This window comes from Panthera leo, chromosome C1 (assembly GCF_018350215.1).
Source record: "Panthera leo isolate Ple1 chromosome C1, P.leo_Ple1_pat1.1, whole genome shotgun sequence".
Taxonomy (NCBI): domain Eukaryota; kingdom Metazoa; phylum Chordata; class Mammalia; order Carnivora; family Felidae; genus Panthera; species Panthera leo.
In genome coordinates, this window is record NC_056686.1 from 148605464 (window position 1) to 148623528 (window position 18065).

An 18065-nucleotide genomic window follows, 5' to 3' on the forward strand; every position below is an offset into this window, starting at 1 on the left:
ACATCAGATGCAAAACTCTAAATGCTATAAATTCTTGTAAATAATCCAAGATATCATAAGTTTTATCAGGATTTTGAGAACCATTAACAGCTAAGTCAAGATTTCTAAAATATATATTACTTTTAAATGTTTATTTCTAAAGTTCAATTATAAAAGCTTTAGGGTTTTTTTAGTGTAAGCCATGAATTTTATGCCTAAGAATTATGAGAGCCATGGTAGGTATTATTTTGTTCATATAACACATGATATATAGATTTTTAACCTGAAATTGTTTACAGAATTTAGTATTTGAATGCTGTGGTATGATGGGCAATGCATATTTACTCACATCTTCCAGTTCACTCTTGTAATAGCTTGGAAGCACTATAAACAAGTTGGCTTTAGCCACAATATAGAGGTAGTAACCTGTGCCATTCTTGTGACTGTCTTTTTTCTGAAGATTCAAAAGTTAGCTATACAGCAGTTTGGTCCACTTCTTCTTCATTGTTAGCCCCAAACTGAAAACTTTTTTCCTAATTCAAAAAAAATGTCAAAGAAAGCTTTTTCATCTAAAATTTCCTATTTGATAGGCATTATTCTCCGTGTTAAGCCTCTTTATCTGACAGAATTAATCAGTGTTCTTTTTTTCTGATTCTGGTCCTCCTGTTACTATTTGTATCACATCGTATTGCACTTATTATTTATGTATTCCTCTGCCCCTAAGGTCTGATGAGAACAGAGACAATTTTATTCATATTTCCAGTGCCAGAGCCTAAGACCCTCTCTGGGCCACAGTAGGCTGTCAATAAATGTTTACTGATCAGAATTGCTTAGTGATACGCTGAAGTGCTGCCCATATATATAATAGTGCTTGCTAGGACATGTCAAAGTATGTTGGATCACCTATTTTAGGTTTTTGATTCTTTATATTAGGGTCAGCAAACTTTTCCTATAAAGGGTCGGATGGTAAATGCAGACTTTGTGGGCCACTCGGTCTGTGTCACAACCACTGAACTCTGCTGTGGTAGCCTGGAAGTGATCATACATGGTGTGAAAATGAAGGAGGATGGCTGTGTTCTAATAACTTTATTCACAACAACAGGCATCATTCTGGATTTGGCCTTGCCCATCTCTGCTATCAATCACTGTTTTGAGAGGTGTAAGAAGAGGGACTGGAGATTCCAACCATGTATTGTAATAAATACTATATTTCAAGTTTCTTATAAATGTTGACAATGAGAATTATGATGGACATAACATTTATGAAATATCTGTCATTAAGACTAAACCATGAGGTTGTAGTGGATAAGCAGGAGTAAGAGAATGAGAAGTCCTTCACTCATTTGTGGAATTTAAGATACAAAAGAGATGAACAGAAGGGAAGGGAAGCAAAAATAATATAAAAATGGAGGGGGACAAACCATAAGAGACTCTTAAATACAGAGAACAAACTGAGGGTTGCTGGAGGGGTTGTGGGTGGGGGGATGGGCTAAATGGGTAAGGGGCATTAAGGAACACACTTGTTGGGACGAGCACTGGGTGTTATATATAGGGGATGAATCACTGGAATCTACTCCTGAAATCATTATTGCACTATATGCTAACTAACTTAGATGTAAATTAAAAAAAATAATAATAAATTAATTAATTAAATAAATAAAATTTAAAAAAAGGGAGAGAGAGAGAGAGAATGAGAAGTCCTGAAAAGATCTGGAGTGAGGAAGAGTGTGGAAAAAAGAGAGCAAATGCAAGTAAATGTAGCCCACAGCAAGGCATATCTCGGTCCAAAACCTCCAGTAGGAGAGTTATCAGACAGACTGAAGAAAAGATGGATTTTGCTTGTTTCTTATTTGGGACAGGAGAGAAAGAACGTCAAAGAGTAGCAGTCCTCCAATGTTTGTGTTTGCATACTTCCTAAAAGAATTTTGAAAAAAAGATGTACATCTCTTCCCACATTTCCAAGTTGACATCTAAAAATGTTTTATAAGTAGGATGCAATTTACAGCATATTATAAATAATGGCATTGAAAAGTAAAAATGTTATGACACTCCAAGGGGCTCTCATATCATAGCAGATTTTTCACTTTTTATTTTGAATGATTTTAGGTTTATGGAAAAGTTGCCAATATAATACAGAGAATTCTGTATACCATTTATCCAGCTTGCCCTAATGGTACATTTCACATAACCATACTACAATCATCAAAACTAAGACATTAGTACTAGTATAATACTGTGTTAACTAAACTATACATTTTATTGTAGTTTCACATTTCCATGATGTCCATTTTCTGTTCCGTGATCAAATCCAGCATTCCACCGTGCACTTAGTTGTCATGTCTCCTTATTTTCCTCCAAGCTGTGACATTTTGTCAGTCTTCCTTCAACTTTTATGACCCGGCACTTTGCAAGTGGTCATTTTGTAAAATGTTCCTCCATTTGGATTTGTCTGATGTTTTTTATTATTAAATTAAGATTATGCATTATTGAAGAGGGTACCAAGGAAGTCATGTGCCCTTCTGAGGACATCATATTAGGGAGTACTTGATGCTGAAATGGCTAATTACTGCTTATGTTAACCTTGATCATTTGATTAAAGCGGTTTCTGTAGTGTAAAGTTAGTACTTTCCCATTATAATTAGTGACTATCTTGGGGGTAATACTTTAAGGCTATGCAAATTCCTGTTTCTCCGCAAACGGTCACCCACTAATTCTAGCACCCACTGGTGGATCTTGCCTATATAAATTATTACTGTTGTGTTTGCCTAATGGTGATTTTTGTTTCTCTTATTCCTACTACACTTATGAGTTGTATTTCTTCTGAAGAAAAGAATCGTTTTCCCCTTAATTTATTTATTCATTCAGTTGTTTATTTTTATCAATATGGGCTTATATTTTATGAGTTACAATCAAATACTATCAATATTTTTATACTGAAATTGTTCTAATGTTAGCCATTGGGAACTCTGTCAGGTTAGTTCCTGTGTCCTTTGGACATGACCTTATCTTTTTGTGAGCATTTTCTTACTTTCTGGGACCACAAGATAATCCACTTTCATCTTGCATTTTTCCTGCCCCAGACCTGGAATCAGCCACTTCTCTGGGGAGCACTAATTCCTTTGACTGAAGATTCCTTAATGATTTGAATTCCATCAGAATCTATTTAAAAACAGAAATACACACAGACGAGCTCTTGGCAGTTAGAGACATTGTTTTGTTTTTCTCCTTAGTCTTATATTTCCATTCCAATCTGCCCACAGAATTTTATCCTAATGTAATATATTTTTAATCTTGAAAAATATTTTACTCATCACCATGTCATATTGGCCTATAGTAAAAAGTATGTATACAAATTAAAATTATGTTTAAAATTTCCATGTGAACATAGGCTCTAAGTGTTATACATTTTCTTCTATATTGAGCTGTCATGTCAATTTTTATTAGTACACAATTGATTAGAACAACATAAATATTTACAACAGTTAATAATGAGCATATATCAAACTAAATATTATAGGTAATATATCTCTTAATGAAATGGATATATCACAATGAAATTAATTATTATTAATTTAAAATTGCAGGGGCGCCTGGGTGGCTCAGTCGGTTAAGCGTCCGACTTCGGCTCAGGTCATGATCTCACGGTCCGTGAGTTCGAGCCCCGCGTCGGGCTCTGTGCTGACGGCTCAGAGCCTGGAGCCTGTTTCAGATTCTGTGTCTCCCTCTCTCTCTGACCCTCCCCCGTTCATGCTCTCTCTCTGTCTCAAAAATAAATAAACATTAAAAAAAAATTAAATAAATAAATAAAATAAAATTGCTAAAATAACTCAGGGTTTAGCATGAATTCTATTATTGTTGTTGTTGTTGTTGTTGTTATTTTTTAGCTATACATGCTGAGAAACTCTGGTAGAGATTATTGGTGCTCATAGTTGTTGGTTATCCTCTTCTTCTTGAGCACACTGGGAGACCTGTCAGACTTCCTTGCAGTTAGGTGGGACCATGTGACTAGTATGGCTAGTGATATATTAGTGGAAGTGCCATGTATTGCTCAAGGACCCAGGAACTTAACAGTTCTACTGCTTTTTCCTACCATGAAAAAGCCCCATGTTCCAGAGGCAGGAATATGCAGTCTGGATCTCTGAGTTATTGCTTGGATGTGAACTTCCCTGGAGAATCCATGGAACCATAGCAGGCTTTCTATGACCAGAAAATTAATTTTTGAGTTTTGTTTTGAACCATTAACAGAGGGTTTACTTGTTTCCATAGCATCCCATAACTTATCCTGACTAATATAAAAACTTTCTTCGTATAAACTTCATATAAGTAGATAGGAATTAAAGGGGGTTTGTTCATTCATAGGCACTGTTGTTTCATCTGATATACCAAGTAAAGTTAGGAAAATGATATACTGTTAATATCATTATAGGTTTGTCAGTACTATTTTTCTATTAAAATGTTTTTATCTTAATATGTGATTTAATCATGACACTAGAGTTGCAAATTAGATTATTTAGTTAATGAAAAATATTCATCATAAAACTTAATTGGTGAGGCCAATCTTCATGGTCAAATCCCTGAGCCAAATAAGACAAATAAATATTCAGAAAAAATCTGATTCCATTTTTCAATTCAATGAGCAAGTTTTTTGTTTTGTTTTGTTTGTGTTTTTGTTTTTTAACATTTATTCATCTTTGAGAGACAGAACATGAGCGGGGGAGGGGCAAAGGGAGGGAGACACAGAATCTGAAGCAGGCTCCAGGCTCTGCACTGTCAGCACAGAGCCTGATGCAGGGCTTGAACTCATGAACCATGAGATCATGACCTGAGCTGAAGTCAGACTCAACTGACTGAGCCACCCAGTCGCCCCGAACTAACTTGGATTTAAATTAAAAAATAAAAAAATATATATCTCTACCTTACCTTCACTTAGAAATCTAATACAGAGAAAGCACACATCTTTGTCATAAGCTTTTCATCAGGGTAAAGTAAGATGTCAGGTTCTTATATATATCGACATTCTCTTTGCTTTCACCAGAATTTCTTTCCAGAAATATCTTCTTTGACAATAGTTAGGGGCTGGGTGAGATAAAGTCTTAAACAAAAGTAGTTATCATTCCTGTTGTTCCACTATATAATGCATATTAATTTAGAATATTGCAACATGGAATTTCTCACTCATCACTTCATCCTTCACAGAAAAATGTATGAACACAGGGAAAGACATGAGGCTCTACACTGGTTTTATAATTCCTTTATTAAAAGAAGCTTCATTGACTTTAAGTTTTTTTCCCTTTGTTTGGTGCCATGGAGGATTTTCTCCAAGATAAAGCATCATAGCAAGATTTGGAGTGAAAGCCATGTTTTGTTTGTTTTTTTTTTATTTATTATTATTATTTAGGTAGTGATAAGCATTTGTGCATTGTGCAAGAGAAGTAGAAAGGAAGAACCAGCATGACACTATGATCTCACAGGTGTTCGCGTGAAGGTTAGTTCTAAGAAAGAATATATATGAAGGCTAAAGATTCTGGAAACTGAACTCCTTAAAAATATTCAATGTCCCCTTTCATGCTCTGTCGCTCTCTGTCTCCTGCAAACCCATTGTTGATATGGATGAGAAGTAAACCTTTGGTGTGTTAAGCCACTGAGGTTTTGGGATTGTTTGCTAGAGCATTTAGCCTCCCCTAATAGAGTAACTGATGGTGCTATATACGTCTCACTACTGTAGATGTGAAGTGGCCTTGTATAACAGCAGTGTTCAGGTAGAGAATTGAATGGGAGTCACAGCCGGTACTCCAGGGACAAGACGGTGCTGGAGTGAGCCAGGATGGAGCCAAATCTAAGAGAATAGAGGGCAGGTTGCGCCAACTACAGACTTCATAGCTGATGCCTGCATTGTTCCCAGGAATGGGGCCAGACAACTACCCTCAGTGGACAGAGATAACACACATTTACAGTAAGTTATCACTTTCTTCCCCAAGTACTACAATGACACAAATTCTCATATATCCATCACCATTTTGAGGAGGAAAAGGAAACTCCAAAATATTGTTTATCTAAGACCCCATCTAACCCACCCCTGGTAAGAAGTGGAACTTTCAATTGAAGAAGCATTTAAACTCAAAGAAGACTGTTGGAATTGGAAAAGTGTAAGATATGTTTAATTGTAAAATCTAAGATTTCCATTACCCAGAGTCATGGATAACAATTGATTTTTTTGGAGGGGGGCACATTAATTATGTGTGAATGAGTTTATGACCCTAATGCTTCTTTGCTTTTCATGCCATAGCTATGAAATCTAGTGCAGATTAAAAATAGATGTGGAAAAACTTTTTTTAAGTGCACATATATAAATAAAACATAATATTTCAATACTTTCTATTTCAGTAATGGGAAGGACTGCATGATCTTGTCCATGGGGACAGATTCCCCAGAGATGCAGTTCAATACTAAATAGCAAAGTACAGAGCATTGACAAGAAGTATGGTCTCTTTCTGCAAAAGCACTTTATTAATGACATACTTTGTCAAATTGTTACGTGTAACTATTCCACTTCAATATAACTCAACTAGAAGGATAATTGATTAGCAGTTTTTACCAATCCCACTGAAAAGAACAGAACTTTAATTTCATTTGACAGATTGTTAAATCGGGCTTTTATACCACCTGGTTAGTTCAAGCCAATTATTCTTATGAGTGATAAATATTCAACTGCCACACAATATAATATCCTTTAAAAAATGAAGTCTTAAAACTTACAAAAATTATGGAAGTAGATTGTCCTAATGTGTAAGTTACACAGCGGTAACAAAGAGCTGCTTTTGGAAGCTGTATTAATTGTTTCAGGCCACAAGGACTCCTTTCTTAGGGTATGCTCGTTAAATTACATTTCTAATGATGATGGTTTTTCACTTAGCAATTCACTCACACTTTCTCCTGGAGCTCCACCTCATGACTAGTGGCTACTAGTTAGTTTCAAGGCAACTGGATGTTATAATTAAAATGCACCTTCAGGGGAGGCCCTGAGATTCCCCCAGTTCCTCTCTATCACAAGACCTTACTTAATTTTCATAACCACCTGGAATTTTGTACTTATGCATTTCTTTACTGGCTTGCTCTCACTTTTTTCTCAGAAAATAAGTGACATAAAAACAAGAGTTCTCATTAATTTGCTCACCACAATATGTCTAGTTTCTAGAATGGTACTTGGTTCTTAGTAGGAATGCAATAAACATTTATGTACTCAGTAAACTTTTAAATGTTGATTATGAAAGCACTTTCCCATATCATAAATTCATGTAGGAAAGTCAAATCTGTGATATTTAATTTACAGTGTTATGCTATTAACCATAATTTATCAACTGCACTAACTAGTCCAACACAGAGATCGTTCTTAAGAACCATAATTTACTAAATAGAATACCCCAAATAAACTCACTTATATAACAAAGGTATCTAGATTATGATTGGAGAGTAATTTATTTAGTACTTCTCAATATATCCTATATTGTGGTTCTAATGGGACTGTAATTCAGATCTTCATTTTTTCCCCTTTAAAATCAAATTATATTTTATATCTTTCAATTGTTAAGAGAGTTATATATTATTTTAACATTTAGTTTTTAATAAAAACCATGAGTTTTAACAATAGTAAGATTTTGATAAATTCCTTTAAGTTTATCTATATATTTAAACATCAAATGTAGTCATCATTCAGTAATTGAAGATTTTAAGCCACATTATATGGTTGCTTATGAAAGTGTGCCGCTAACCAAGGTCTTTCCTATTTAAAGACAGGTAATTTTTCTTTTTTAGTTTGAGAACTCAGAATTAATAAAAACAAATATCACTGTAAATATTAGTTTAGAGACCAGAATGTGTGAGTTTTAAGCTTAGAAATTAGTTTTCTAAATCCTGTGTTAAAATGATTGAATTAAAAAACCAACAAGAAAACCTCTCAGAAGCCTTTAACTTTTTGTCTTGTATAAGGTCTAGAGTTTTGAAATTTGTTTTACTTCCCCTCTCTCTCTTTTAATGGAATGAGTATGGGTAAATGTCTGAATAGATGCTAGATTAGGCTAAAAATTCTTTTAAAGTTTCAGTAAGCCATTCACATTGGTTTGAGAGTCTTGAAGAGGGAGTTATTTTTAATAGTTCTTGTTTTCTGAATAGTAGCCATTGTATAACTTCCCCTTTTTAAGAATAGATCACAGTTTGGGGAAATGAGTAAATCAAGACACATCTGATTTGGTTACAGTTCAAAACCAGTAATCACTTTAAGAGTAATTAAATAGTGACACAATTTACATTATAGCGGCATCTGGTCTGTAAGGAAAATGAGGGGAGACTCCCCTTATAGTCTTCTTATTATCCTCATGGCTGTGGCATTTTCTGGACTCATTGTTATTGGTCATTCTTCTCAAGATCAGAAATGAGAATGTTTTCTTCCAAATGTACTGTACTAAAGTTGGTTGTAGGATAGTAAGGATTCCCAAACCCTGCAAGTCTCCTGAAGATACCTCTGTTGTGCTTGTATATACAGAAGGAAAGTGCAGAAATTGCCAGAATTACTATCAGTGTCAGTGCTACCGCAAGAGGTACAATGCTGTGACTTGGTCCTGAAAGAAGATGAAACAAAGGAAGGGTTCAATGACAATGAATTAAGATAGATACTGCCACACAGTTACTTTCTGTTTTATTATTTCTAAGAGACATCAAAATTTTCAAACCTACCTTTTCTTGAGTGCTCCTTTATTGTGTGAATATCTAAAAACAAATACAAAAAAAACCCACCTGAGATTAAAATTTTCTTTTAATTCAGCAAAATTATGTTATTATTTGTAGCAGAGTTCAACAAATTATGGCTCATGGATCAGATCTGGTGCCTGTTTTTATAAATAATGTTTTATTGGAACTCAGTCACACTCATCCATTTATGTATTGTCTGTGGCGGCTTTCATGCTACAGTGGCAGCGTGACAGAGACTATATGGCCCCCAAAGCCTAAACTATTTATTGTCTGGCCCTTTACAAGAAAATTTTGCTGACCCCTGATTTATTATAATCATTATTATTGCTCACAAACACATACACTGCTCTTTTTTTTAAGCTGAAAATTTTCCATCTAGTCTCAGCACTACGCTACAATAAAAATATGAATAAAATATAGTCCCTGCCTGCAAGGAACTCAGTTTTGTTAAGCTATGAGATGGAGTTTGTCCAGCAATGATAATCTCTTTACCTCCAGGGAAGGATTCTAAACTCAGCACTTTCTCACCTTTGCAATCTTAAGAATCTTGAAAAATGAATAAAAAATAGCTCTTCCACTCAAAAAGTTGGAGGGTTCCCATTTGACGACTTTCTACAGTAAAAATGTATCTCTTTCAAGTAGACTCTGTCTCAAAGTTTGAACACTGCTATTTTTCCTCTAGGTAAAGATCCAGAGAAATGGATGATTCTCCATTTCTGAATGACCCAGAGAAAGATCAGTAAATGATTTGTGAGTGGAGAAAGTGCCTTGGTGCAGTCCTTAGGCCCATTCATTCTTATACACTTAAAACATTAACATTGTCACCAACAGCAAAACCACATTAACAAAACCTGTTTTGCAATTTAAAAATAATACTATATAATTTTTCATCATACTATTAAAAACATATGTTATATGTGTGTGAAGAAACTTTAGAGTTATTATTATTTTTTTATTTTTAGCTTTTAATGTTGGTTTATTTTTGAGAAAGAGTGGGCACGTGCGTGAGCAGGGGAGGGGCAGAGAGAGGAAGACACAGAATCCAAAGCAGGCTCCAGGCTCTGAGCTGTCAGCACAGAGCCCAACATGGGACTCTAATTCACTAACGGTGAGATCATGAGCTGAACCAAAATCAAGACGCTTAACCAACTGAGCCACCCAGGTGTCCCATGTGAAGATACTTTTTAAAGAGAAGCTGTTAAAAGAATATTTATTCTCAAGATGCATGCAGTAGGCAGATATGGAAGGACCATGTAGAGTCAAAAAACTTGGACTGTGGGCTTCAGTTTGATCAAGTACATTTCTCATCTGTAAAATGGGAATATTGTATCTGCTTCACTGCTTTAAAAATTGCTATGAGGGGGGCGCCTGGGTGGCTCAGTTGGTTGAGCGTCCAACTTCGGCTCAGGTCATGATCTCACGGTTCGTGGGTTCGAGCCCCGCATCAGGCTGTGTGCTGACAGCTCAGAGCCTGGAGCCTGCTTCAGATTCTGTGTCTCCCTCTCTCTCTGCCCCTCCCCCACTCATGCTCTGTCTCCCTCTGTCTCAAAAATAAACATTAAAAAAAATTAAAAAAAAATTCTATGAGGGACGAAAGAGGTATCCTATATATTACAGGAAGCTTTAAAGTCTTGTATAGACGCAAGGTGTTTCTGATTTGTTTTTGATACTTAAATGCTATTGATCACTTGGGCATACTACTTATTAGGCTCAGTCCTGTTTTCCACACTATTAGGGCTTGAATGTTGGTGCCGACATCTTCCAGTTTTTTCTCCTTCATTCCCACCCAGTCTCTAATCAGATCACCAAATCCTGATGATTCTCTTTTCCTATTTCTATTCTTCCTCATGTTCCTTGTTCTGTCACTCAAATCACAACTGCTTCCCTTTATATCCATATGAGTGTGATTCCACTGCAAGTGTCTACAGAGCACATAGGGCTTCCCTGTCAGGTTCACCATGAAGTTCAGCTCTCTAAACTGATACTCTCTGTGAATGGATCCTACATTACTGTCCAGTTTTATTCTCATCACCACCTAATATGAGCCCTTTGCTCCAATCTGAGCTCATTCTCAATCACTGGCTTTAGTCATGCTGGGACTTTTGTCTAATATGCCTTCCCTCCTCTATCCTCTTCATCTTTTAGGATTCCAAAACCTTATCTCCTCTCTGAAATCTTCATCAGCAGGTTCCTCCTTCTCTGCAACACTGGCATCTAGAAATATTGTGATTATTATTAAAAACACCTTTCCACTGTTAATGTTCATTGTTAACATCCTATCTTAGAAATCTCTGTATTATTGGCAACTGACTAGAATTTTCTGGCTTAGATTTCTAAAATGATTATTTCTTTTTATCACCACAAACTATGTAGCTCGCAATGAAGTTAAAATATGACTTTTATAACATATTATGGCTAGCAACAGAGAATCACATCCATTAGTCCACAACAAGAATACCTAGGCCTTGATCATATTTCCTGGGACCAAAGATGAATCTTAACATTTCTGAGTAGCAGTTGCCAGAATGGTACTAGCAGTACCAGTAGCAGTTGCTTTTAACATTTCTAGTTCCATTTGTTTGAGGTTAAACTGCTTTTTGCACATTAGTTGAACAAGGAGGATGACACAGGAAAGTCATAGTCTTTATAATGATTTTTTTGTTGATATCAGAGAAAGAAGGAGCTGAAATGTCCTCTGACTTGTTTGATGTAGAACAAGATGATAATGTCAGAATCTGAATATTCCCCGAATACTTGCATTTTCAACGCTTGAAATGCTAAAGAGGTGGGTCAACATTAGTCAGGGTAGAATCAAAATGAAGAATTATCCTCTGACTTTACCCACCTGCTTCCATTTTGCATATAAATCCTTTTTTTTCTTGACATGGAGATGACTGCCACACTCCTTCGGGGATCCTCAGGGCAATACACAGATGGGGTTTGACATGGTCCGCCTCTGGCTTCCGAATGCCCCAGTTCGACTGGTCTGTGGGAGTTCCATCAAACCACTTTATGGTTTCATCTGTAGAAAAATTGTTGACTTACTATGACTTATATGTATGATTATCAAATATACTAAGACTGGAATGAACCACAAAAAGCAGTTCTTGGGGCATCTGGGTGGCTCAGGTGGTTAAGCATCCAACTCTTGATTTCAGTGGAGGTCATGATCTCACAGTTGTGAGATCGAGCCCTGCATTGGGCTCTGCGCTGGGTGTGGAGCCTGCTTGTGCGCACGTGCTCTCTCTCTCTCTCTCTCTTTCTGAAAAAAGCAGCTCCTAAATTTAATGAGACTGTCTCTTTATCTGATACATTCGACTCAGTAGGTACAGTCATGAAGTCATTATCAAAAGGTAGGTATTAGTAAAGTTGCTTTGTGAACAGCTCTATTTATTTTAGATACATTGTTCTAATTTAGTTCATTTAGAATAGCATCTTAAAAAATTTTTTTTAATGTTGATTTATTTTTGAGAGAGAGAGAGAGAGAGACAGAGAGAGAGCACAAGCAGGGAAGGGGCAGAGAGAGAAAGGGAGACCAGAATGTGAAGCAGGCTCCAGGCTCTGTGCTGATGCAGGGCCCGAAGCCACGAACTGTGAGATCATGACCTGAGCCAAAGTCAGATGCCCAACCAACTGAGCCACCCAGGTGCCCCAAATATCATCTTTTTTTTTAACGTAATAGTTTGAATTTTGAAATATTCCCTATAATTGTAATCAATTTAAAGACATCATTTGAAGTCCTACCATCTATATCATTGCATAATGACTCTCTTTCTAAAATAATTTTACAATGAATTTCTTTAAGAAGCAAGCCAGTGGGGACTGAGGGGGTGGGAACAGTGGTAGAGTCCTCCAGGTGTAAGCAATAAGAGGAGATGCATTGTCTGAAAAGGATTTAAAACCAACAATAAAAGTACCTAAAAGTCGGTCAGCTTTTTATTACCACAATGGGCTAGAAATTCTAAACAATGTCTGTGATTGAAACACTCCTCCTTGTCAGAGTGAACCCACCCTCCACCTTGGGGCACCACTGTAAGAAGTTCTCCGTACCAATTAAAATATTTTTCTTTATAAGTACTTTCAATAACCACCAATTACATAGAGAAAAGAATACCACGTTCTCATTTGATCACAGACCCTGGTTTTTATGAGAAGCAAATAATTCTAAAAGCACAATTCATCACTGAAACGTTTCTATAACTCTGTTGTGCTTTTATAACATCGAGGAATCTGGGCTATTTTCAAATAAATAGGGTTTTGTTGTCTATGACTAAGTCTGTGAACACAAATTTCTCTCCAAGAACCTTCATGATGTGAGGGTAAGTATAAGATAAACTTGTTTGCTTGTTTTTATGTTTGGTATTCTGGGATTATTTCAAAGGACACAAGTGTATAGAAAAGGGTTAGCAATATTGCCTTTGGAGGAAGTGGCTTTCGGATTACTGCTATTTTTTCACTGCAAATATATCTAAGGAGAGCCTTCTCGTTTGTAGATGTCATTTTCATTAGCCTTGGCCACCATGTATTTATTTATCCTGTCTCCTCTTTACCCAAATCACTTACTGTCACCATCAAAGTGAGCATTCAACCAAACCATCTGGACAGAAGAACCAAAAGCAAAAAGCTCTTCTAGGAGAAATGAATTTTCAGTCTCATCCTTGATTGTTAAAAGATTAGATCCTATAAAAGACACAAACAATAAATAAACAAGTATTTGTGTTTATGGGTAAATTCAATTTTAAAAATGTCTCCTTTACAATAATTTGTTTTTTTTTTTAATTTTTTTTTAAACGTTTATTTATTTTTGAGACAGAGAGAGACAGAACATGAATGGGGGAGGGTCAGAGAGAGAGAGACACAGAATCTGAAACAGGCTCCAGGCTCTGAGCGGTCAGCACAGAGCCTGACGCAGGGCTCGAACTCACGGGCCGTGAGATCATGACCTGAGCTGAAGTCGGCCGCTCAACCGACTGAGCCACCCAGGCGCCCCTACAATAATTTGTAAAACTCAGTCTTTGCAGAGCAAACATTTCTATTGTGAATAAGTGATTTTTGATTAAAAATTTAAAAATTATACTACATTTATTAAAAGAGACAAGCATGTACTTAAGAAGCTAAAGGATAGAATATTAATTTTAGAGAACATTAAAAGTTTATAAATCAGGTGCATTCAAAAGGAACATTTTCTGTGAAAGTGTAGTATTCTGAGATATCATATTAGGTTTTCACATTCTATACCGGACACTGAATTTCATAGATAGTCCATCCCCAAACAAGCAATTCAAAAGTATTTACTTTTTTTTGTTGTTGCTCCTAAAGTCACTAAATAATCAGACAAATGAAGAAAACCACATTGTTTACTGAAACGTCAAGAAGGAATGCATTGAAAGCATTTTACCATCACAAAAGAATTACCTTCCTTTTTGCAAAATTCATGAGCAGCCTCAAAACTCGTACTGTCTAGGACTGTAGAAAAACTGTAGCAATTACTTTTGAATTTTATCCAGGGAATAGATGTTTCTGAGCACAACTCTGGGTGTCCAAATGGTTTTGTTTCTGTGAACAAAAATCAGTTATGATTTTAGGGTGGTGACTGGGTTCATTTATTGGGATAAACATTGCATTAAATTCTATGACAAACTAAGATAAATAGTGTAATGAGATTTTCATGATAATACTCTGAAAGAGTGGGTTTAATATAAATGATCAGAAAACCAAATCTGGTTTGTAGCATTTCTGGCAGAAATAATCTTTACCTACACATAACAGGGTATATTCATGCATAGCTTCTTAGGCTTAGTTTGGGTGCTGCATGGGTGAGGGTGGCTGTCTTTCATGTTTATAATTGGTGTCCTAAAGGTTGGAAAAACTGGGGGATGTGATTCATAGAAATGAATGAAGTTGGCAAAAAGCACTTCCAAATGTACAAAATGTGTTCTATGCAGTGCTGAATATTACAGATTTAGCAAATCCTTACCTGCCAATCAACCTGTGAGAGAAAATAATGCATTTGGTAAAGTAACATAGCATAGCAAAACATAACACATAACTAAGGGAAATATCAGGTAGACTTTGCTTTAGAGGTCACATCCATGATGAGATCCTAGGTGTATGGCTATGGGCATGTTACCTATCATATTCATACTTTGGTGTCTTTATCAATAAAAAGAGAGCCAACAGGACACCTGGGTGGCTCAGTTGGTTAAGTGTCCGACTCTTGATTTCAGCTCAGGTCATGATCTTACAGTTGTGAGATCAAGTTCTGCACTGGGCTCCACTGTTGAGGTAGAGCCTGCTTCAGATTTTCTCTCTCTGCGCACCCCCCTCTTCCCCTCCCTTACTTGTGCTTTCTTTCTCTCTCTCAAAATAAACATTTTTTAAAAAGTTATAAAAGAGAGTTAAACAACATCTTTTTTACATGAGAAGTTTATTTATTTGTTTTTATTTTTCCCTTCTAAGTAATCTCTACACCCAACAAGGGACTCAAACTCATGACCCTGAGATCTAAAGTCACATGCTCTACCAAATGACCTAGTCAGGTACTGCTGCGTGAGGAGTTTAAATGAGCTAGTGCCTGACACTTCTTAAGCACTCAATAAATGCAGTGCTATTGAAAAGGGAAGAATAATTTTTATGGTGTTTTAGTAGCAGAATTAGCTTTTCCAGTGTATGTGGCTATTATTTACATTACTATCCTGAATTATTTTGATCCGAAGTTACATAGTGTGTATGCTGTTTAACTTATAGTATCCAGAATGTAAGCAAATATGTGCACTTTTACTAAATGAGAGATTTTAAAAGACACCAGCTGGTGTTAAAGAACTCTATGTAGCAGTCAAGGGAAGGGGGACTTGGTGTAATGGGATGAACATCACATCAAAGAGCAAGGAAGCTTGGCTTCTCCTCCTGGTCCTATTGGTGGACATCTGTGAGATCTTCAGTAAGCTATTTCATGCTCTGAGTTTGTTTTCTTTTTAAAATAAAGTTCACCTGGCTCAACTGGGAGAGCCAGGTGAGCTTTAAGAGTAATGAGGTATTATTATCATTGTTATCATATAATATAAATATTATTACTATCATCATCGTCATCATCTCTAGAATTTTATTAGTCTTTGACTTAAACATGAATTTGCAGTCTGGCCTTCAAGGTCACACATGCTCTTAATGCAGGTTTCTAGCCTGATTTCCCACCTCTCCTTACTGGTACACTGCCATGAAGGCAAATTTCAACACTAGCTTTGCTTTACAACTTTCTTCCTTCCATGTCTTTGTCCAAGCTTTTCTTTTTTAACATTTACTTATTTTTGAGACACACACACACACACACACACACACAGAGTGAGTGCGGGAGGGGCAGAGAGAGAAGGAGACACAGAATCCGAAGAAGACTCCATGCTCTGAGCTGTCAGCACAGCGCCCAACGCGGGGCTCGAACTCATGAACCAGGTGGTCAGGTGGTGACCTGAGCCGAAGTCAGACGCTTAACTGACTAAGCCATCCAGGTGCCCTGTCCAAGCTTTTCTGTTCAGACTGCCTCTCCATGTCCAATCATTTTCTCACTGCATCCTACCTATTCTTCAAGGCCAGTCACACAGTTATGTCCTTCAAGAAGTCTTTCTACTTGTCCTCAAGTGGATGTGTTATGTTCTTTTTTCTTGCTAACCCCACAACACTTACTACCTCTTTTCCATCATTTGGTAGTTCTGCTTGGTATAACAGTTATTTGTCTGAACATCACCTACCAGACCAGAGGCTTCTTGAGGGCAGACACTTCTTACTCTTACTCAAAGCTCCTGCTTAGCACAGTGCCTTACACGCAGTAGGTGCCAGTACATATTTGTTGAGTTGAATAGAATTGAACCTACCAGTAGGTACATGACAAATTGCTCCTTGCAGAAATGACTCGCAGGCTGTGCTACTCCAGCGTCCACTGGTGTCGGCAAAAACACAGTCACCCAAGATGGATGACTCATCGTCTTTCCAAAAAGTGAAGGAGGATTTGGTGCCATCTGACCAGTCAAAATTAAGACCATTCTGTGGAGGGAAATGAAGCCATAATTTCTTTGCTAGCACTGCATCACCCAGTGCTATTTGAGCAGCCCTTACTTCACGCACTGATTTGTATTTCCACATCTAGACTTATATTTCAGGGGGTCTAGGATAGCTTGTGAATGTGGCCTGACAAAAAGATATAGCTGTCACAACAGTATCTTTTTTAGTTTTGGGTAATCCTTTGTTCCCTACCACCATAATTTCCAAGTAAGCAATCAGAATGAAGTTGGATTAATATCTTGTTCTTTACACCAAAACCAATTTCAGATTGGTCAAAGATTCATACATATGAATTGCAAACATAAAAGTGCTAGAGAAAACTTGGCTAAATATTTTATACTCTTGGTGCGGGGAATATCTTTTCAAGTCTGATACAAAATCCAGAGGCCATAATGCAAAATTGACTACGTGAAGTTAAATCATTCTGTAATGCACAAGTATAATAAACAACCATAAGACACATTCTCTCACCTATCCCAATGACAAGGATTAAAATTTTGACAATGTCCAGTATTGACAAGGATATGAAAAGCTACCTGTTATCATAGTTGTTTGCATGTAAATTAGTGTAAACTTTTGGCAGGCAGTATGGCACTATTTCTTAAAATGTAAAGTGTGCTCAGCAATTTAACTTCTAGGAATTTATCCAACTTACACAGGGTTGTTTGTTGTGTATTACTTGTAATTGTGAAAAACTGGGAAGAACCCAAATTTCTATTCACAGGAGAGTGGTATGGTATATCTTTATGTGGTGCTGCAAAGAATGTGTTAGATTTTTATGTGCTGAGATGGAAAGCTGTACAAGGCATATTAAACAAAAAACAAGTTAAAGGACAGCACAAGTAGTATAACCTCATTTGTATTTAAAAAACAATATACATATTTACCCATTATGTAAATATGTGTAGGAAATTTTTAAATGATGCATAAGAAATATTTACAGTGATTATCTCTGGGGTACAGAACCAGAGGTTGAGACAGAACAGATTTTACTTTTTACTACTGCAAGTGTATAATAGTTTTATTTAAAAAAAAAAGAAAACTAAGAAAAAAATCTTACTCTCCAAAATACATCCCTAGAGGGAGAGAAAACCCACGTGTTAAATTCCAAGGTGGTACTGAATTAATTAATAACCACATTTCTAGACAGGAAGCATGATCCATTTTTCTTGATAATTTCTTAAATGCAGATTGCCCAAATGCAGGTTCTTGGAGGCAAGAACTGGCAGTATCTGGAGATACTCAGAAATTTTCAGAGAACCTTTGAAGGGCATTATTTTCCATAGATT

The 18065-nt window shown here is 36.4% G+C and overlaps 1 protein-coding gene across 1 annotated transcript in view; it reads right to left on the bottom strand.

The window, feature by feature from the left end:
- Window positions 1-7337: 7337 nt before the first annotated feature.
- PLA2R1 (phospholipase A2 receptor 1) overlaps window positions 7338-18065 on the bottom strand; it is a 125115-nt gene continuing 114387 nt past the window's right edge. The window contains exons 25-30 of the mRNA XM_042948930.1: window positions 16590-16758; window positions 14140-14280; window positions 13288-13404; window positions 11570-11746; window positions 8710-8742; window positions 7338-8594 (exon numbers count right to left, since the gene is read on the bottom strand). Coding sequence (XP_042804864.1) covers window positions 8380-8594; window positions 8710-8742; window positions 11570-11746; window positions 13288-13404; window positions 14140-14280; window positions 16590-16758 — 852 coding nt within the window. The 3' untranslated portion in view covers window positions 7338-8379. The remainder of the gene's footprint in view (window positions 8595-8709; window positions 8743-11569; window positions 11747-13287; window positions 13405-14139; window positions 14281-16589; window positions 16759-18065) is intronic.